Source organism: Apium graveolens, chromosome 8 (genome assembly GCF_009905375.1).
Source record: "Apium graveolens cultivar Ventura chromosome 8, ASM990537v1, whole genome shotgun sequence".
Lineage (NCBI taxonomy): Eukaryota > Viridiplantae > Streptophyta > Magnoliopsida > Apiales > Apiaceae > Apium > Apium graveolens.
In genome coordinates this window covers 237414633-237437109 of record NC_133654.1, presented here as the reverse complement: position 1 = coordinate 237437109, position 22477 = coordinate 237414633, and the positions used below count along the sequence as shown (strand labels likewise).

At 33.5% G+C, this 22477-nt stretch overlaps 2 protein-coding genes across 3 annotated transcripts; both read right to left on the bottom strand.

Annotated features, from left to right (window-relative positions):
- Positions 1–1798: 1798 nt before the first annotated feature.
- On the bottom strand, positions 1799–7530 carry LOC141677481 (oxaloacetate tautomerase FAHD1, mitochondrial-like). Its single transcript, XM_074483433.1, has 7 exons — positions 7297–7530; positions 6926–7091; positions 4327–4379; positions 3820–3882; positions 3261–3311; positions 3051–3168; positions 1799–2195 (listed from the first exon to the last, which is right to left on the bottom strand). The coding sequence occupies exons 1-7, from the start codon at positions 7408–7410 to the stop codon at positions 2083–2085; spliced, it is 678 nt and encodes a 225-aa protein (XP_074339534.1). The 5' UTR covers positions 7411–7530; the 3' UTR covers positions 1799–2082.
- A 1549-nt stretch (positions 7531–9079) lies between these two features.
- Positions 9080–22045, bottom strand: LOC141678313 (lipoamide acyltransferase component of branched-chain alpha-keto acid dehydrogenase complex, mitochondrial). Of its 2 annotated transcripts, XM_074484595.1 has the most exons (8): positions 21667–22042; positions 14893–15039; positions 13113–13238; positions 12509–12882; positions 11813–12057; positions 10879–10967; positions 9463–9690; positions 9080–9354 (listed from the first exon to the last, which is right to left on the bottom strand). In XM_074484595.1, the coding sequence occupies exons 1-8, from the start codon at positions 21847–21849 to the stop codon at positions 9241–9243; spliced, it is 1506 nt and encodes a 501-aa protein (XP_074340696.1). In that variant the 5' UTR covers positions 21850–22042; the 3' UTR covers positions 9080–9240. The 2 variants fall into 2 exon arrangements, with proteins under 2 accessions (XP_074340696.1, XP_074340698.1); XM_074484597.1 differs by lacking the exon at positions 14893–15039 and having other exon boundaries at positions 21667–22045.
- Positions 22046–22477: the final 432 nt, after the last annotated feature.

Sequence of the window (22477 nt, the reverse complement as noted above, 5' to 3'; positions counted from 1 at the left end):
TCATATCGGCTTAAATTGGTGTTTTGGACTCAAGTATTTGGTATTTTTGATGTGTTTTGTGTTGAGTCGTTGCAGGGCGCTAGTCAGAGGTGGAAATGAGCTTTTAAATGATAATATGTTGATAAGAGATCGGGGAAGGAGTCGTGGAAGTTTGTACAAAGGACGGAGCGCAAAAAGAAGAAAGCTGCAGAAATTCTATAGGATGCAGGCGCGCCCGCGCCCGCGCCCAAAGGAGCGCGCTCGCGCCTGTTCAAGCGCGCCTGCGCCAGCCAAATTCTCCAGAATCCTGATTTGATTATAATTTGTTTATTGCGAGAGTTCAGGTCAACCAGGGCTATGTATATAAAGAAAAGAAGACGTTTTTAAGAAGAAGGAAGCCAGGGAGAACATAGAGAAGACCTAAAGCACACAAGACGGCTAAGGAGAAGAAGATTTAGTTTTCACTTTTGTATTCTTCGATTGAGGCGATACTTTTGGATGCTTGTTTTTAGTTTGTTCTAAACCCTGGTACTTTTATATTATCTCGTAGTATTTTGAACTTATTTATTATCACGTTTTCACTGGAACCCATGGTGACGATGTGTTCGATCATGAACTAATCGTTGTCATGGTGTTCTAGTGGATTTATTTATGGATTTCAATAGTTGATTGTTCTAAATCGTCAGTGTGTGGTGATTTATGATTTCCTAGTATGGTTGTACTTATTCTTCTTAGATGTATATCTAACATCTAAGTCGTTTGTTAATCTTTATTAAAGCGAAAGTGGATATAGAGTTTTAGAAATTGTAATGTTAGCATAGGTTTATGTATGTTGCCATGCATGATTCGTAGTGTAATTTTAACCATCTTACGCTGCCCTATGTAATCTCAATAGATAACTTGATCATTAAACCATTATGTTTTCAAATCTTATAGACATATAGGGTATAAGCATAATTGGTGTCTGCTTAACTTCTATCTTATTTGTGGATATTTAGTAGTAGGGTATACATATATCGAAAGATAGCGTATACTAATTTTGTATTATCTGATTAGTTGTCATCACCATCACATACTAAAATTAAAGGCATAAACTCTAAATGAAGTATTTAATGAAATTAGAATCCTATGTTTTATCTCATATAAGTAAATCAGTTTTATTCTCTTAGTTAATGCATGCTAGTATAATTACTTTAATTAGTTAATCAACTCAAAATTGATACTTGTCTTAGCAGTGAATAATAACCTTACATTATTGCATAAGTGCATATTCTCTTTAATCAGTCTTTGTGGGAACGAACTTAACGTAATATTATACTGCTTGTGTTCGCGTACGCTTGCGTGGTTTTGTGCGAACAGTTATAAAATTAAGAATTTACGTAACTTGAATCAAGATTGTATCTTAAGCTTTTTACTTGTTTTTTCGAGAGTTGTGTTTACCTTTAACTTTACACTTGCTGTATAAAATATCTTTATACTCGTTTTAATAAATCTGTAATTTGAACGATCATTTATTTCTTATATGTAACATTTTTTTATTGTCTACTATTATTCTTATTCAACTCATTCAACCCAACACTACCTGGCCCAACCCATCACTCGTATAATATGGTTGGTTTAATTTATTATTTTTGATATTAATGGGTTGAAAATTTTCAAAGCCATGATAGTAGTAGTACACCTCCAATCAAGATTCTTTTTTTGGCAGGCACCTCCAATCAAGATAAATCAATCCCTTAATCTACTTATCTACACTCATCTATAAGGTAACAAAAAAGGAAAAAAAAAAGGGAGAGAATGTGTGTAACTTTAATAAACATCATAGAATTTGAGGTTATGTGCTAATATTGATAAGACACGGTAAATGTGCAATACAAGTATTTCTTCATCTATCCCTGATACATTATTACATTTTTGTTAAAGAAAAACAGCTCAACCATAATCACATTATCACAAATTCACAATTTTGGTACATTATACATCCTCGATTTCAAATGAGAAGTTATCTGCATTTCGAAAAGCTTGTTAAGTAACTCATTTGATCATAATCCTCATAAAACTGCCTTGTCTAATTAATGCATACTTAAAGCTTGATTTATTTAACTACATTTGGGGTTTTTGGCGCTTTTCAACGTTAAAGTGGATGTCCAATAGCCCTGTTATTCCAGCATCTATCTTCTGGCCGACTTTTACAGGACCTACGCCTTGTGGGGTGCCTGCACAAACAAAAGCAGCAAACTCCATTTAGAAAAGAGTAATATGTTTCTTCACTATTAAGAGAACATGTGTAATCAGATTATATATATTTGTACATCAGCAGATACTCAGATAGGACTGATCTAGTCACGCCTATGTCAGTCCGGATCCCAGTGTTGGGATTCTCGGTTTCAGAAAATTTATAATTACTGGATTTGGATCTGAATTCTGAAATCGAACACTGGTGCGGGAACTGAACAATAGTCCAGCGCAGGTAAAACTATATATATCTTATTGTATTCTACCTTGCAAGAGATAGTGTATGCTCCCAGTGAATTGAATTCACCTTATTATAGTACAATCCAATTTATACCATATAACTAAAGGATAATACAAAAAACAAGTCTTCCAGGACTTTGCTCTCCCTAAACAACTTGTCAAGATGCTTTAAATTCCATATTGATCTAAACTGGTGCAAGGTGAAGAGTCCAATTCCACTGTGAAGGGTCTTAGATTATGGGATCTAAGTCACCCCAAAATAAGTTGATTACCTATTGCTAATACCAAGAAAAGCACACATAAAAATGTATAACTAAGAGCATGACAGCATACTTGCAGGCTGTGTCAGATACTGACAGATGGCTATATGCTGACATTTTTAGCTCTCCTCTGAAAGAAATTTTTATGATAGACTCTCATCTGAGTTCATTTTAAATTTTTACGTACTCCAGAAAATAGTAATATGTTGTTGAATTACTAAGGATAATGTGATTATCCAACCAGAAGATCGCACTTAGTTTTTCTATCACTGCTTTTGGGAAAATAGGTTAGTACAAAAACTCAAAAACAAGGTGCAGTTTTTTGTATAATATTACCTGTTAGTATAACATCTCCTTCGAGAAGAGTCATAAGAGAACTTATATGGCTTATGAGAAATGGTATCTTGAATATCATATCTGCAGTTGAGCCTTTCTGCCGAATTTCCCCGTCTACCTGCAGAATAGCAGTGTGCAATAAGAAAATTAAATTCAAAAGTTTTTCTATAAAGCAGAAATAATATATAGGGATTAGGGAGCAATTTGTACCTTCAGCCATAACTCTAAGTTGTGAGGGTCTGGTACCATGGACTGAGGAAGCTGCAGCAGAAAACAAACGTGCCATGGTGCAACAACAAAAATTATATCCACATTAAATTCATTAGTATTAGTTACATCTGAATTTCACAGACCCATACCCTTCAGCTTTTTAAGGATACTGGATGCTAATGCATCTTGACAACTATAAGTTTCATGATAAGGTATTTGGCATTGAAAAGGTGTAATATCACTTCCCAGAAAAGTGATGTCTAATATACTAGTTATAAATCAGAAATTATATATACATATTTAAGTTTTAACGATTCCTTACATTTCTCCATAGTGTAGGTACATAACTCTCGTAAACCAGATGACTTAATCATGTATTCCAAACAACTTGCAGAAATAATTGTCAGTATCAAGAGATAATTTTATTTATCTGAAATAAGTAAGGTTCAAAGGTATTTCTCTATGTCTGCTCTTCAGATTTAGGAGACAGAAATAATGAAATAACATATAATGCATTAACAATAGCAATTATTTGCAGAAACAAAAAAGATAGTCTTACAACAGAGCTAATTGGCGTGAAAGTGTCCTGTCCTTTAGCCACAGTCCATGGAAGTCCTGCAGACTGGATCCCATACTATATGAGGAATTTAAATTAATTGTACTAAAACTGAGTTAACTAAGCCAATATAACAGCACTATACCATAAATCCAAGAATTACAGATTTTCATACATCTAACTGATCGAGTCAGAGAGCAGCAGGTATTATGGTCCAATCAGAAATTAGTAATCGCTAATTCTGTACAATGAGAACTGGGATGCAATATATAAAATGTTTCAATAGTCAACTGAAATAGAATACCGCATGATTAACTGATTATAGAAAATGTTTCAAAAGTCCCTGGCATAAAACTTCAATTATGTAATACATTATTAAAATTTCAATCACATTTTGGGCTGATTATGGCTGGAATTTAGATAGTCTATACACTTTTGCAATCAATAAAGAAACTTTCCTAGGTATAATATTAGCTACAGTGCTCGTAAAACAACTTCAAGTAAGCTAACCTTTGCAGAAGCCTGGATTTCCCTTGCAGTCATATCTAAGCCAAGTGCATAACCTTAAACATAAGAAATAACTAATTTAGTTTCTAAACAAGTTATAAACAAAAAGGAGGCTCAGATTCTATATGAGCAAATTCAAAAGTTTTAACTATTAACTTATTACTCCCAAATGCATACCTATATACAGGTCAATTAACGTGAGTATGTTAGGAAACATAATAAATAGAATAAATATTAAATCGGTTACGAATCTGAATAATTAGTGTGTGCATCAGTTATGGATTTCAAAGGAAAGATTTGGTGGGAATAATAATATTTTAGCTTTAATCTAGGGATTGTGAGTTGAGATTGGGGTTATAAATAGGGAAGCCATTTATATGTTTGAGTCAGGAAGAAATAAGATTGACTTGTGTGTGTTTTTGGAGAGTGGGTGGTCTCTCGAATACCACCTAGTTGTGTGTGTATTTATCAATAAAAGAATTCGTTTCTTTATATATATATATATATATACAAATATAAGGACTGGACAGGTCCTAACAGTGGTATCAGAGCACCTCTGTTCTTGGGGCAATGACAAGTGCAAAATAAGTTGAAAATCGAATCGACGACTTCCAGGGAATTATTTTTTTTGTAAAGATGCAAGCAAAATTTTTGAAGTTGGATATTGAAAAGTTTCAAAATGACATTTCTTTCCTCAAAGAAGGTATGGTTGCCATACTTGCAAAAATGGACAACTATAGTCACAAGACTACTGGACCATTTCCGTCTGCTCGTGAGGATTCGCAAGGCTTGGAACAGGCCAAGAAGTCGGTCCACAAAACTGAGGAGAAGCTGAAGGGAGTAAAAGCGAATGATAGAGAGCTTAAATCAGATTTTCAAAAAATTGATTTTGGAAAAGTTCAAGAAGATGAAAGGTCTCATCAGCAACTACCAGTATTGGAGGTTTTAGGGCAGACTCCATTAAATTCTAATAATAGTGGAAACAACAAAGAACAAGAGACTTGTTTGTTTGATATCTCATCGCCTCCAAGCTCATCCATGTACTCTTTATCACAAAGACTTGAAATATTCGAAGGCTTAAAACTTGAAGGTGGGTCGTTGAAGGCTGAAAGTTATTTTGACAGTTATTTTGAATTAGTAAACCTCTCAACGCCAACTAAGAAGGTATGGTCGGCTGTAGTATACTTGAGAAATGATCTTTTGTTCTTGGACTATTGCGGGGAATGTCAGCGGTCTTCTTGTAACTAGGAGGAATTTAGAAAATTATTGGCGGAGAGGCAGGGGTTCTGGATTAGAAAGAAAAGGAAAAAGAAAGAATGAAACAATTTTCTCATTTGAACCTTGAGGACAAGGTTCAAGTTTGGGCGGTGCGTAATGTTAGGAAACATAATAAATAAAATAAATATTAAATCAGTTACGAATCTGAATAATTAGTGTGTGCATCAGTTATGGATTTCAAAGGGAGGATTTGGTGGGAATAATAATATTTTAGCTTTAATCTAGGGATTGTGAGTTGAGATTGGGGTTATAAATAGGGAAGCCATTTATATGTTTGAGTCAGGAAGAAATAAGATTGACTTATGTGTGTTTGTGGAGAGTGGGTGGTCTCTCGAATACCACCTAGTTGTGTGTGTGTTTATCAATAAAAGAATTTGTTTCTTTATATATATATATATATACAAATATAAGGACTGGACAGGTCCTAACAGAGTAAAACAGTATTTCCTTAAATCCCAAATTATTATTTGTTGAATATATGATCCTATTGGGGCCTTCCTCTAACACCTTAAGGTTTTAGATGAGCTGGTTACTCAACATGGTATCAGAGCTTAGGCTGGCGGGAGAACTAAGGTTCGATTCCCAGCCACCCCCAACATTCTCACAATTTAGGTGTTTCACTCTTCGGTTACTCAACATGGTATCAGAACTTAGGCTGGCGGGAGAACTAAGGTTCGATTCCTAGCCACCCCCAACATTCTCACAATTTAGGTGTTCCACTCTTCGACCCATAAAAGGGCTTTCGAGTGAGGGGTAGTGTTAAATATATGATCCTATTGGGGCCTTTCTCTAACACCTTAAGGTTTTAGATGAGCTGGTTACTCAACATTATTACTCATTTTAAAGTTTTTTAAACAGATACAGTGAAATCTAATATGTGCACAAATTGATGAATTATACTTCATTAAACTATTTCAAACAGAAATGTTAGGAGTAATCAAAGCGCGTGCAATTAAAAAAAAGTTGCAACAAGTATACAACTCAAAATTCAGGTTTATCACTCCAGAGTTCGGGTAAATAGCTGGAAGACATCTTCAAGTATCTCTAAAAACGTCAACATGTCAACAACAACATTGTAACAACTAACGATAGACTACAACTGTAAGCAACTACGATCATAAACATGACATTGTCTGGATCAAGAGATAAAAAGAACAAAAAAATGCATACTAAGTATTAACACCACTTCTACTACACATCAAAAACGAATTGACAAAATACAAATGTGCTATCATGCATCTAAAAGCTATAAATCATGACATTTCAAGTAAACAAAACAAAACATTCACGCCGTAATCGCAGCAAATAGTAAAGAATGAGCTACCGCCAACATAATCCATAGCAGTGGATTCGGAAACATCACGAGCTTTACGACCAACAACAACAGCCAGCTCAACCTCATGATCAAGCGATAACAACGGATACGGCACCTCTATCGTGCCTCCATTCGGCAAATACGACGACGTTGGCTTCATAAACAACACCGGTTCCTACCAATCAACACAACAAAACAAAACAAACAATCACATATTTAAATTTAATAACATCATTAATTTAATCAAATTAAGACCTGAGTATAATACTGAAATATATTACAGTTTAATCTCGATAAATGAATAAACTGAATTATTTATTAATTTATCGAAATACGGGTTTATCAAATATTCATTTATCGAGATTTTCTAAAATAAAGACCTTGGGAACGGCGTTGCCGAGTTCTTTAGCGTGAGCAGCATAGTTACGACCGACGCCGACGATCTTCGTGCCTACACTCAATAGTTTCTGATATGCAGATGCTGACGTGGCCATTTATATAAGTGATTGAGTTAGTTGAATTAGTCAACGGAGATTCGCCGGTGAATCGAAGGCGACGCGTGGACTTTTTAGATGAAGGCTGCGTTTGGGCACAGATCCAGAGTTTAAGCATTTCAATCCTTTTTTCGGGTTTTATATCAAATTATCCACCCAACTCATTAAAATGTATCAAGTAGCTACTCAATTTCCACGTCAACTCATTTAAACCACTAAAATACTGGTATATATCACTCCGTTAGATTTTTTTAATTTTTTTAACAAAAGTGCTATATTTGTCTTGAGTGTCTCTCTCATCTGTATATCTGTTTAATTGGTCCTAAAATAATCGTTATCTTCACGAGTAAAATAAAAGCTAGATGGTCTGGAATTGCAGATTAATTTAAGTAAAATTCAACAGAGAGATGAAAAAAATATGTACTTTTAATTAGGAATCTCGTTGTTTATCTCAATTATATGTGTCTGAAAGGTTAAAAAAAAATATACGACTATAAATTTTTAAAGTTAACGTTTTCTGTTAAGAAATTTTAAAAAAACTAACGGAGTGATATATACTAGTATTTTAGTAGTTTAAATGAGTCGCCGTGGAGATTGATTAGCTACTTGATACATTTTAACGAGTTTGGTGGGCAATTTGATATAAAACCCTCATTTTTCCTGATTTTCTCAAATTTTAAAAAAATTAATTATTTTTATATTTTTTTAATTTTTTGCTCAAGTCAAAATTGAATATAATTTTAACGTATAATTAATTTTTAAGGGACAACAGTAAACAATTGTTAATGTCAGACAATAGCAACAAATTATTTCCAATATTCTACTCGAAAATTATAACCTTCACTGAATCGGGAAACTTAGAGAAACAGTTTTTCCCCTAGAACAAACAAACGGAGTATAACCTTTACTGAATCTATCAATCTAGTAACTTGATGAAACAAACCAAACAAGTGGATTAAAATATAAAGACCATGTAATAAATGGTTTGATTGTAACAATGGGCAGTAGCAGACTTCCTGTTCAGGTTTGACATGATTTCTGGCCACTCTGTTTTATAGTTCGACTGCTAAAGGTGAAAGTAGCTAAAGATTCTTCGGTTCTAAGAGACACCAACTGATGAATAAAATGGATTGCCCAAGTGGATACTCTCATACATGTCTCCTGCTAGAGGTAAAACCCTTTTTCTCTAAACAAAAACCACATTTGCAGTAGTGGAAGCTATCATGTGAATGGCTTCTTTTCTCTTTGCAAAGTGGTTGGATTAAGAATAACAAGGTATCGCTATATAAATTACTTCACATACACTACCTTGAGCCTTTCTCACACTCCAACAGCTTTGAATTCTAATGGACCTGATAAGAGTATTTTCTCACACCAGGAGACTCAAATTACATCCTCTTCGTAGAAGTTCTTTCTTGTCCTTTCATGCATAGCCAAACATGACATGGAGTAGGAAGGGGGCGGGGGAGGGCGGCGTGTGGAGGGCGGCATATTACAACGTTCTCCGCACAATGTACAACGCCATTTTTCCCAAAGACATTCCTAAATATATTATGTTCCCCTTTATTCACTCAAAAATTACTGTCTGACAGCTTCTATTCAATACCACATAGGTACATGTTACAATATCATATCAAACCTTCTCAAATTTTAGATGATCAACTTAACATTTTGAAAAAAACATTTCAATAAAATCTGGATATTTAATTTAGGAAAACAGTGTAATATTACATTCTGACACATGAACATGTATTACATAATTATTATTCTTATTAGAATTAAGTAACAACAATTGCCCTAACCGGCTCTAGCCTCCCCCCTGCAACATGCTCATCTCATATGCAACATGTAGAGCTCAGGTTTTTCAATAAATGACTTCCACTCCTTGCAGAAATATGCAACAGTTGCTCCATCCAGAACTCTATGATCTGCAGCAATGTTCACCTGTACATGTTTAAACAGCATTAGATGGTAACTGGTAAGAATAAGCTTACATAATTTACGGCATTACGCAAACTGCAATTAAAGGGGGAAAACACAATGAGAACTCACTGTCGTGATTGATGCGGGATTAACATTTCCATTATCATCAAAACGCGGAAGTTTTTGGGCACGACCGATTGCAATGATTGCAACTTCAGGTGCATTGATAAGAGGTGAACCAAACTTTCCACCAATTGATCCAATATTGCTTAAAGTTATGGTTCCACCAGATATATCATCCTGGCTAAGCTTGTTAGCCATAGCCAAATCTCGTAGCCGTGAAAGTTCCTTTGTAATCTGAAAAGACAGAAGAAAAGTTAATTGCACAGGGATCATTTGATAAATAGCTAAAACTGTATTGCATATTCTTTCCACCATTCGCACTTCAGTATCAGTCGGAAGTTCTTACGATGAGAAATGAATTCTAATTTTTTGCTGCTCAAATACAAGGACCTTGTACATCGTTTTCTTGTGCTTCTATGTGTGTCTGTTATGATTGGGTATTTGTTTTGGCCGAGGTAACCAAAAATGATCTCCAGCAAAGCTATGCTCGAAACTGTCAATAAGTTCAACCACCCACACCTCCAGCAAAGCGACAAAGTGTACTAGGATACAAGTCGAACTTGCACAATGATGCAAATATTTGCATTCACTTTCAGTCCTACCCCCATATTGGAATAGTTAAAGAATATACAACAGGGGTATATCTTTCCCTTTCATTTATTGTAGTAGCACAGTTTTTCTGTGCACAGTCTAGGGGAGCTAACCAGCAAACAGAAACCATCAGCATGCACTAGAAGATGCTAAACATTATGTGTAGCTTGAGATGCTAATATAATAGACTTATTTTAACAGAACCACGTTTCTCACTAATAAATTGTGAGATTGATCAACCATCATTAGCATTAACAAAACACAAAGAAAAATGATGAGTTTACTTATTTCACTCAGCTGACGAATCATCTAGAAAACTAAAGATTAAGCTGTCACTTTGATGTCAGTAATTATACCATATAATGTGTAAACTGTAAACTCTCATATAGGAATAGGATCATCGCCAAAAAACACAAAACTCAATGTTGTAAAATAGCTCAAGGGCTTAAATGGACACAGTTTACCTACACCATGAGGACAAACAGGCAGACATTAGGGGGAAATGAATTGTTTAGTATAGATGCTAATTTTACAAATGCATGTAATTTTACATGTAGGCAACTACTGAACAAGACTGCAAAATATTTAACTCAATTCAAGATATATAAAAGAACCAAAAAACAGAAGAGTCATTCAGAAGAATGACTGATTCTAACTCATTAGTAAAACGCTAGTCACTGATTTATTAGATCTCATTTTTTTTTTATTCTTTCAAAATGAATAAGAATATGTTAAGACAGGCAGGGAAAGTTGAGAAACACATGTTATTTTTCTTTCAAGTTCAGAGTACAGAAATAAAATAAAAATTACTGACACAGGTACACAACTAACCTCCAATATGGAAAGCGATTGAACCTTTTTGATGTTTGGCACAACTAAACCAGAAGGTGTAGCCATAGCAATCCCAATATTATGGGATCCTACAAAAAACAAGTTACTGTTGTGATATATAACTTTCATATAACAATAGATAGTAAAAGCACTGGAATATTTGACACGAAAATCCTCTATTACCAATACTATAATTCACCATATAAAAAGTAAACTCAAGTAACCTTCAACATAAAGATAGTGATTGTATTTACAATGAAATACTGTCAGACTTCATTTTGAGATTGGAATTTGACTTTACGATTGTTAATTTTACGCAAGCTACCAGAAGTATATGGTACTGGAAGAAAAATTTTATGAACAGCGATTAGTAGGACAGAGATCTGAATATTTACTTGGGGTTAGCAGGGGTCTTCCAGACATATTTTATAGTATATCGCGTTTTTATAAGAGATACAAGAAGCTTTGAAGAAATGCTTTTTGCTGAATTTTTCAAAGCTGGTAAGCAAACTGCAGATCCAGGGTATTTGAACCCTGAGTAACCATGAAAAAGGACATATGATGGAAGAACATGGGTTTCTTTTAAACAAGAAGTCATCAAAATGAAGCTAACCAGATTTTCTTGACTAAGTATACAATGATATAAAGAATAAAAAGGTAAATGACTAGATCATTAATGGATGCAGATCCTGACCATCTTGTTACTTGAAAAGTGGAATAGAAACAAGAGGGTGATAAATACAAAAAATAAAAAAACCAGAACCAATTGTAATTCTGTGAAGAAGTGAAAGACCCCAAGCAAAAGGGTTCAATCATGAAAATAATCTTGTTTATTTTCAGTTTTGTTGTTTCTAAGTGGCAACAGTATAAACCAAGTTCCAAGCAACTAAAGTTCCATACTTTAAAGTAATTACACAAAAGCCTTAGGACATACCTTTGAGAGTGACCTCATATGAGTCCTCGCTAAAGCGACTATTTAACAAGGGATATTTTTTCAATGCCATTGACAACGACTTGATCAAGATTGGAAGGGAAGTATGCTTAACATCTGGATCAGAGTGCTTTTGGAAAAATGCTTTAAGATCCATTAGCGCATCACAATTTATCTCTTCAACAAAATAAAAATGTGGAATTTTGGAAGCCGCCGTCATTGTCTTCACCATTGCACGATGGAATCCTCTGCAAAGCCAGAACATTTAATTTGGCTATAATGTGGCATAACCTTGAAGAGAATATGCATGTTCTGCATTATGAACTTTAAAGAGCATCTGGATAGCCCTATTGAGAGGAATAACTATGCCAAGTGGGAAATTAAGAGCCAAGTTGTACTTCGCACTGTTATCAGTAGTCAGTACCTTTCATCAATCCAAATCCCTAAGCGATGTGTGCACTCACACACATATACATAGTACACTATTAGGACAGGAAAATTTTATTTAATCTTTTGGCCTGTATATTATTTTCATAATTATAATGCGTGCACTTGGTAAATATTATAATGGCTTAAGTGCAAAAATGTAAGTTACAGGATGAACAACTTTTCTGTTCTCACACAGTTTTTCTTTAATAAGAAAGTAGATGTAATGAATACAAGTGTGGCAAGGATTAAGTATTGAACTACATAAAATACCTCAGAGGATATGTCTTATCTTCATAATCATCTTGGTGCATATTTTCTCTATCTGATTCCTGTTTTACTGAATCAGCGGTGATGGAAGATGGAATGTCCTTGATAACTCCTTTGCTGGCAGCATATCTGAGGATATCTTCTTTTAGAACCCTGCCATCCTTACCAGTTCCAGAGACATCTTTTATATTAATATTATACATCTTTGCAATGTTACGGACAGCAGGTGTAGATAAAACTCCTCCCCTTTCGGTCTCTTGAGACTGTGAAGCTTGAATATCTGAGTCACACGAATCATTATCGACTTCCATGGTGTCACAAATCTGAGATGGTACAGATAATTCACTAACAAATAGCTTCAACAGTGTTTCTCCGACCTGTAGTTAAGTAAAATTTGCAAAGCATTATAATCTTTTTAAGCTAGAGTTCTGTTATTCTGACATTTCATGAGGAGCAAGAACGTGATGACACATGTAATGACATACAGAAAATATAATTCATTGGCATAGAATGAAATGACACTTGTCATGACATATAGAAAATATAATTCATTGCCAACAAATCAATAAAGTAAACGAAGTTGGCATATTAAATGTGTTACTGTTACCTTAACGATATCGCCAGGAGCATGGAGAATTTCCGAAACTTCACCTTTGTAGCGACTGGTTATTTCTATTGTAGCCTTGTCACTTTGAACTTCACAAAGTGGTTGAAATTCGTCAATTTTATCCCCCTGTCGTAGTAATCACATCAGGAATACATCCAATATTTATTATATTGGGTATATCTACCATAAGTAAACAAGTGAAAACATGCCAGGGAAATTTATATCCATGCATATAATATATATATATAACCTAAAACATGACAGAAAAAAAAAACTAGAGAGATCAGTTTAGCTTTAAAATAATAAAGCAGTACTATTATATAATAGCATGGCATTAAATACCATGCCCATCTTATGTGTATATATAGATATATGGAACACCATAGAAAATCCCTTTCCAAATAAGAGCAAGTACTCTCGGCAATTGTGAAGCACAACTAGATATGAATGCACAAATCATTATATACAACATGAGTTGAATTAAGAAGAAGACCAAAAGGAACTTGATGAACATGATCGTCAAGAGCTAGCAAGTAAATGTAGATTTAAAAAAGGCATCTATTATATATATAATAGAGCAACTAGGGGTTCATTGAGATAATTTATTCATTTGAAAATTACTTAATTACCCCTCATAAATATCTACTAATAAATATCAAATTTAATAACATATATTAATTACATCTAACTCATTAATTACTAATAATCGTATATTTATTACTATTCCATTGTTGTATAAAAAGAACTTATATTTATACTTATAATTACATTCTAATATTATTATATTTTTATATATCTATTATTATTACATTTAATGTCGTATTTCATATTTTAATTATTCCATTTACGGTAGAAGAAACTTAAATTCGAACGAAAAACAAATATCATATTCTTATTTAGATACGTATAACACTTATATTATAAATTCACAATACACATGTACTTGTGTCAAATTAATTATCATATAACTTATTTTCACAAATTTAAAATTCTAATACATACATACATATATACGTACGTACATACATACATGCATATGCATGCATATACACATACAAATATATATATACAATATATAAGAAATTAAGATAACTAACACGAATGAACTCAATATTTCGTAATCGATAAACATGATCTTATCAAATAATGGATTTTAATGTTTTACTGTAACAATTATGGAATTTAACAAAATTTTGAATACTTTGAAGTACATCTTTTACAAAAATCATTTATGAGTTATCTGATACAAAATTGAAAAAAGTGTGTCACACACCATACCATTTTTTCAATTATATAACATGTATACATTTCATTAACATATTAGTTTTGAAATTGTGTGCGTATCATTTGGGCTATAAAATACCAAACTCATCCTTGGAACAAAGACTGTGCATAGATAAAATAACTTTTCGTAACAAAAAATATATTGCATTTCACAAGTTGTATACAAATTTTATAATAATTGATGTTAGATCATGCCCGTGCCTCGCACGGGTTTTAGAGCTAGTTAATGCATAACTTAGCAATTACATTTTTTGGAACATGAATGGCAAAAGCCAAAATAAAGGACTCTGGTCAATTTATTTGGAACAAGCAAAAGCCAAAAAATAAAGGACTGTGATCAATGTGGCACTACATACACTCCACTTTAACAAAAAGATATAAGTAAATTGCATCTAGGTATATGTTTATCACCGAGCTAAAATTACATACATGATTATTAGTTGCAACATAAAACAGTACTGGGTAATATAACTGCGAAGCTGACAACACTACTTACCGGTTGCACAAACCATTTTAGTAGTTCACATTCAGCAATACCTTCCCCGGTTTGTGCTAAAGGTATCTCGACTATTCCATCAACTCGGACTTCCGCCATTGTGTGAGATGAAAAGAAACATCCCGTCATGCCATAGGGATTTTTTGCCTGCGACACGAGATGGAAAGGCACTTACTTTAAGAAGGCATCTAATACACTTTTAATCCATTCAAAAATCATAAGAGAGCACATGTGTGTTTGCATTCTAGAGTTATTAGTAATTTATGGATTAACTCACTATTCAAATGTATCTTGATTCGTACTTCAAAACACTGCTAGGAAAGCAACCATCAAGTACCAGAAATGTTAAAGTGTACACAATTACATTCTAAATGCGTGTAATTTACTTATGCCCTGATCATAATATAGTATGATACTAGCATTTCAATTACAACTCAATTATGTTTAAGAAGTGGAAATACTGAAATAATCACATCAAGTATCTCGCCAACACACTAACTTGACTCAGTCCACGTTCCTCTTTCTTCATGATTAATATATCAAATTTTAATCATAACTTCAAGTACTTGACCTCTCATGCTACCTCGATCTCCAACTTTCAAGTGAGAATGCAAATTTAATTTTTTTTAAATAATCCATAACCTACAAACTTAATACCAATCACTCCTAGTGCAGGAAAATACCGAACGTAAAAACTTAAAGCATCAGTTTTTTTTTCAAAAATGCAGATACTTGCATAAGTTTAAGCTTTCCTGCAATATGTTATCAATCTTGTACGATAAAGACATTATTATATATATATTGAATATATAACTAATTCATAAGAACATTGCTAATTCTTAAATCACATAAGCATATAAGAATTAACAATTAAATTAGGAGAAGGGTTTGAGAAAACAAACAGAGATTGGATTTAATCTCGAGTCCAGAAAACTGTCTCCTTAAAGCAGTTTCGCCCCGCACCATCCGTGTTTAGCGACCTGCTTCCCAGGATAAAACGAGATACTAGTATAATCGATAGATCGAATATACTCTCAGCGAACCTGAACTGAGCCCGAGAACTATCACCGGAATATTGGAAAAATTTAAGACTAAAGAGACCAAGAATGAAAGAGATGACTCTTATTTCCTTGACTTAATAAAACTGGTGCCCTAAGACTCTATTTATAAAGAGAGGCTTGAAAGGATTTTTTTTTCTTTTCGATGTGGTACATGGTATTTATAAGAAAAACTAAGGAATAGGTTTGTGTTACTCTCGATGTGGTACAAAACCACTTTTCATATTAAAAGGTAAAACTTTGGAATATCAGTTCTCATTCACCTTTTACTCATTTTGAGCGTGTTAATATGCGTTGGAATCCCCTCGAAGAGAAGAATACGTTCCAATAAATACACACCACTAACACATAATGTGTCTCACTCATATAGAGTCTCAAAATGATTCACAACTTAGTCTAAAATACTAAGTTTGTCCAACAATCCCCCACAAATTAGATTGATGGTCCAGTAGCACGCACCACATAGACACCACATAGACAGACAGACGCGGAGCTTGACTTGGTGATAGTTCCGGCGGTCAGATATAGCATACGATAGGTAGAGAATGCTCCTTGAACCTTCGCTCGAATAAGTATATCGACTTTACTGGTAGACAGTATGACGCGATGTCCTTGAACTGTTCGACCGTTTGTGTAAACGATGACATACTCATCACTATATCTTTCCTGACTCATTCAGTTCTCATGATTATGTCCATTTTGGCCCTGGAACATCGTCCTGGTTCTGCAAGAGTTTCTAAAGAATTGTGCCTCGCAATTCTCCTTTGAAGCGGCCATACTTCTCTCTTACATAGGTGATCTTTATCTTATAGAGTAACCCGCGTTTACTCAACCGAATATTATGTATTCAAACTTGAAATCCTTGTATTCGTCAAAGATCATTAAAAGCATAAAGCTTAACCTCGTACCTTACGGGTCTCACTATTTCATCATCATAGAAATAGGCCGGGGGTTACCCCCACAGTGATTTAGTCATCATGATTTAGTTGTCCCATTGAACCAAGTTCTTGGGATCTCCAGTCAGCAAGGTTGGGTGTCCACCATGACGCCGTTAAGCAATAGGCAAGGCTCATTCCTCTCGATGATTTGACAACTATCTCTCGGTCTAACTAGATTCCCTTGTCTTAAACAGATTCACTCAGTTTAACCATCTGGTCAGTGGATCCAAACATTATCATTTGACTTTACATAGTCAATCATGATAATTCTCGTTGAGAATAGTTGTTTAATGGTATTATGTCCTCATCATAGATGTGAGACATACCATTTCATACACAATAATGTGATCTCCCAATTTGCATATTGATTACACGATATATGCATATTGAAGACACATTTTCCTTGTCATTTAGGAATATCCTTACAAAGTGGCTACTCAGCCTTTTAACTGCATTTATTTTATGCACCAGACTCGTATTCCATCATGAATCGAGCTAAGTTTAGGATTTCCATGATACGACTGCTAAGTGTGAAATGTATTCTCGAATGACTTTTAAGTTCTTAAAGTCAAATATCTAATTTACATACTATATTCACATAGTACAATTAGATATCTTTCGTATTGCAGTCCAAGCTCACGAGCACATATCATACACCTTAAATCTCATTGCAATCACTTCCAAGTGACCAATTTCCATTGTACTCGTGCATCTACCCAGTTTACCAACTGTATAGCCTATGTCTAATTTTGTACAATTTTAAAAAGTACAACAGACTTGCAATCCTTCTTGAGAGATCCTTGTTCATCTACGCTTGGATAAATATAAATCCATTCCAGCTATGACAACTTTAGCTTCGTTGATCTCTTCAAAATTCACATCACCAACATGTGACATGTATCATCTAAAACTTTTAAAGTCACGAAGATTGTAATCTTCAAATAAACCTTTTCAATCTCATCAAGATTTTCAGAGATGATCCTCTTGTCATTACTTCTCGTAATGATCAGATCACTCACATGCAATCAATTATGACTTGCATATCATGTGTAAATAACACATGCACGCTTGTCAATTCTCTGATTTTGAATCAGTTTGACATCTCATATTGACATATTTCACATTTATGAAATAACTTTACTAGTTATTACTTAAGGCTTCACTTGTTATTGATATTACCAGCTTTTAGCGTCCCAAAAACCAGCAATTTCAGTTTGCATCATTACCGAGTTTAAGCGTCCTTAAACAGGCAATCCTTATTCACATAGCAACCAATTTTGAGCGTCCTCAAAATGGCAACCATGTCATTTATTTGAAGCCATTGCTTATCATAGCAATATCAAATTTAATATGCCATTATTTCGTGTCAATGTTGTTTCACTCAACATGATCACCGAAAATACAGATTTTCTACTCTTGCTTTATCTAGAGCAACTCTCGGGTTCACGTAAATAGATATTTCTCCAAATATCTATTTAGAAAGACCATCTCAATGTTCATTGATGCACTTTTAAATTTCACAATACGATAATTTTAGTATCATCTTAATGAACATTATTCTCAAAACTCGAGAATATTTCATAAATTATATAAGGTCATCACTTTCGATTGTAATATTTTTGTATCAGTCTGACCTTATACTTCCTTCAGAACCAGATATATTTTTCCAATTTAAAAATTCATTTGGGTCCTAATGCTTCTATCTCGTAAGAAGATCTATATATTTTTTAAACAAGATTCTGTCAAACAGAACCACTCTCTCTATTTCTTAACATCCTTTCCCCCACAAAGGACATAGAGAGAACATGCACAATCCATTTTCTAGTACACGTGCTAGAAAATCTTGATTTATTGACTCTTAGTAATAGTCAAATTTTCTCTTGATATATTCACTTATCAAGAAATTATACGAGAAGCACATTGCTTCTATTAAATTTACGAGTTCACCTTCAAGCAAATTATCAAGACAATCGGGACTAGCAATTATCCAAGTCTTTTGCTCTCTGCAGGTTCATCATCACATTCATCCAATAACTCGTAAGTTCATTTAGATGACTTTTAATTACAGATCTACTAGGATCTACTAGCTTATCGCATAAGCATTCCTAAACTCTGTAATAGTATTCTCACAAATCTCAAAAATTAGATTCATATATCGGATATTATTAGACTCAACCATTGTCTATGTATCCATCCAAAATATCTCAATTGATTTTGGATCTCATGCTACCAACAGAGGTATTGGTATCAAGTTTCGAGATACCCCCACATTTCAATTATTTTCAAGAATGTTTCATTACATTCCAATATTCATAGAAAATTCAATAATTTTCTATTTTAGATACCCCACAATTTTAATATTTTACAGAATGTCAGAAAATATTCCAAAACTAATAGGAAATTTAATTATTTCCTTCTGTGGTATCATGTTTAAGGAACGATTAACCCTTTGTAACTAATATCCTCAAATTCAGTGATAGTCTGAGCTGATCACAATCGTTTTGCATCTCTCTCAGAGCGCAACTCAAGCCTGCATCTACTCCATTTATTTAATGCGAGTAAGGTGCAACGACCTCATGAATATTCACGTTGCAAACAGAATTTGCCCGGTGATTATTCATCATCAAATTTATTCACTACCATCTTAATTATCTGTATTAAGTTGGATTTGCCCTTGAGTTTATAGAGCACACATCTCTCTATTTAGCTTAAATATTGATTCGACTACGAGTACGAGTGATAAATGTTTTACTATCAAACCAGACAGTAAACACGTATCGTGTCACTACCTCTCATCTGAGCAGGTTTTACGTCATTCATTAAAACCTATAAGATTTTAATATCATGTTTAAAGAACTTCCCGTGGTTCTTATCATTAAAAATTCAATTACCGAATTTCTCTAAAATATTTACATGGTTCACACGAACCTACATTTCTGGCTCACCTACTGGTACAACCATAAAAGGCCCAAGGAAGAATATAAATCTTCAATAACCCCACATTCAGTGATCCTTGATCAACTGATGCGTTAGGGTTAACAACTTTTCGGATTCTCTCCGAAGTTCAGCGTAACTACTGAGATCAATATTCGCCGTATTAAGTATCATATGGATCACTATAATAGGCTCGTGTGTCACTGCCGCAGCAGACCGACACCAACACGTGAAATTACTATTTAACTGGAGGAAAAATCCAACCAGAAAAATATAATTTATATGCCGACCCATAACCTGTACTCCAGGCCCATTAGGTTTTTTAATGTGGAGAATCCTGAGCAATTGTAAATCTGGTTCACTTCAGCTGCCCACCTCGTCACATTATTTAACAACAAACATGTTACTGCATTCTATCCAGTATTACAAATTTGTGATATAACTCCATTATTAAAGATTAAACAATAATAATTGATGTCTTATCATCACTCAACAATGATTAAAAAATTAATCACCAAATAATCAAGTTCCATCATGAAGGGTCACATTTATGTAGCCATATCATTTAATTGCATAGCAATATCATGTTATGAACTTGCAAACACGCATGTAAACTATAGCATATACGATTCTTGTATCAGTGTACTAATAATTCCAAAATCAATTCAGAATTAAGAAATCAATCACCATGTTAACAAAACATAATAAGCTATCCATTAATAGCGAAAACATGGACGAATTATAAATTTGGGTTTAATCTACCAATTTATAATGATCAACCCGAGAGAGATGTCACCAAATATGTCCACTTGAATATAAGTTGATCATAAATCAATAACCATTAAAGCATCAATAGCCTTATAAGAAACCAATTATCCAACAACTTTGTGCTTACTTTTGCATCGTACCTGTTATGCTTAAACAAAGCACCACTTAAAATCAAATTTATATTAATTTCAAGCACATGGCAACAAGTGATCAAAGAAATTAACGAACTAAATTTAATTTAATTAATGAGGCAAATAATGGCCACTCATATACCCATAAATAAATCCAATTTAAACAATCAAATTGACCTTTGCGTCTACTCACAAGAAAGTATGAAAATTGAAGAAAACTGCTTTAAGATTGTTATCAATCTTGTACGATAAAGACATTATTATATATATATTGAATATATAACTAATTCATAATTTAATTGTTAATTCTTATATGCTTATGTGATTTAAGAATTAGCAATGTTCTTATGAATTAGTTATATATTCAATATATATATAATAATGTCTTTATCGTACAAGATTGATAACACAATATAAGCTAAAAGAGTGAAGGTAGTTCTTTTATTGCTCTATTTCAATTACCTATTTATTCAAGGAATACATCTTCTTCTTCTTCTTCTTTTTTTGCAAAAACGAGGAATACAGCTTTTATTTGTTCTAATTCACCTTGAAATACTCTAATTGTTTACAACCAAACATCCTCTAAAGTTGTAAATAATTCGCAATACGAACATTATGAACATAGAATACTTACTCTACGATCCACAACACTAATAATTTCTAACAAAATTGCTACCCGATCTTTAAAGTCGATATCACAAATTAAAATAACTGATATCTGGCGCATATAATCATGTAAGTGTCCAAAACTAATTCGCAACACAACATTATAAAATTAAATACTTATCTCTACAAATAATTTAAATACTAATTTATCAACCGATCTTAAAACTCGAGATCACAATTCTCTAAACACATATACAGGATCCTACTCCAACGAGAACCGAAAACATTTAAATAAAAAAAAACACGAGAACCGATGATTTGCGCAGTTAAAATACTCACATAATTAAACGTATGAGCTGAACAAGACGGCATTGACTTAAAATCACGTGACAGAAACAAACAACTCTGCTTAGCTGTAACCATCACCGGCGGCGAAATGTGCGCGGCGGTGTAATCGTACAACAAGCCGCGCCAACCACCGGAGCTCCACGGCTTGGTACGAAAAATCCGGCGGGACAACATAGTAGTAGAAATTGAATTTGATCAACGGTTAGAAATGAAAGTTAAGTAAAATGAAAAATGGATGATAATTGTAGATGATTTTATTGGGAAGAGAAGAGTGAAATGATAGTGGAGGAAGGTTATTTAAACGTGTGGGGGTGTTGGACGAATTTAGAAATTTGTAGATTCGAATTCAAATAGAATTTTAGATTTGTAGCATTGTGTTTTTGTATGTTTAGGCAAATTTTTTAAGAAATCGTTTTTTTTGTAATAATAAGTCGTTATGGGTCAGCTTAACACGTGGAATGTGGCTTTAAAAATGTTAATGTTATCCTTTTGGCTTCCTTTTTCAGTATTCTGATAAGGGGTGAGTCAGTGCTCAAATCTGCTCTTGTTTTGGTCGTTTAATTTTGAAAGACAGTACTAAATTGGTTTTTTTTTATGTGATCTATTTTGTTGAAAAGCAAGAACAGAAACAAGAAGAGATGCCTAATTAGCTTTACTACTCCCACTTCTCTTTTTATAGATTTTTTTTCATTTTTCAAAAGTATCTAAATAATTAAAAATTAAATAATAAATAATAGTCTACATATATACATTTATGATAAGTAGAAGTTAAAATGTATGATTAAATTAATGTTTTCTTAGA

Bases quoted from the DNA above. Each gene is read 5' to 3' on its own strand.
- LOC141677481 (XM_074483433.1), bottom strand. From the start codon at position 7,410: ATGGCCACGTCAGCATCTGCATATCAGAAACTATTGAGTGTAGGCACG. The intron at 4,380-6,925 runs GTAGCTCATTCT...CTTATGTTTAAG, and splicing joins TGCTATGGATTATGTTGGCG to GTTATGCACTTGGCTTAGAT. The intron at 3,312-3,819 runs GTAAGACTATCT...TTTCTGCTGCAG, and splicing joins TCACGCCAATTAGCTCTGTT to CTTCCTCAGTCCATGGTACC.
- LOC141678313 (XM_074484595.1), bottom strand. From the start codon at position 21,849: ATGTTGTCCCGCCGGATTTTTCGTACCAAGCCGTGGAGCTCCGGTGGT. The intron at 12,058-12,508 runs GTATTTTATGTA...CTGGCTTTGCAG, and splicing joins GATAAGACATATCCTCTGAG to AGGATTCCATCGTGCAATGG. The intron at 9,355-9,462 runs GTGAGTTCTCAT...AAACATGTACAG, and splicing joins ATCCCGCATCAATCACGACA to GTGAACATTGCTGCAGATCA.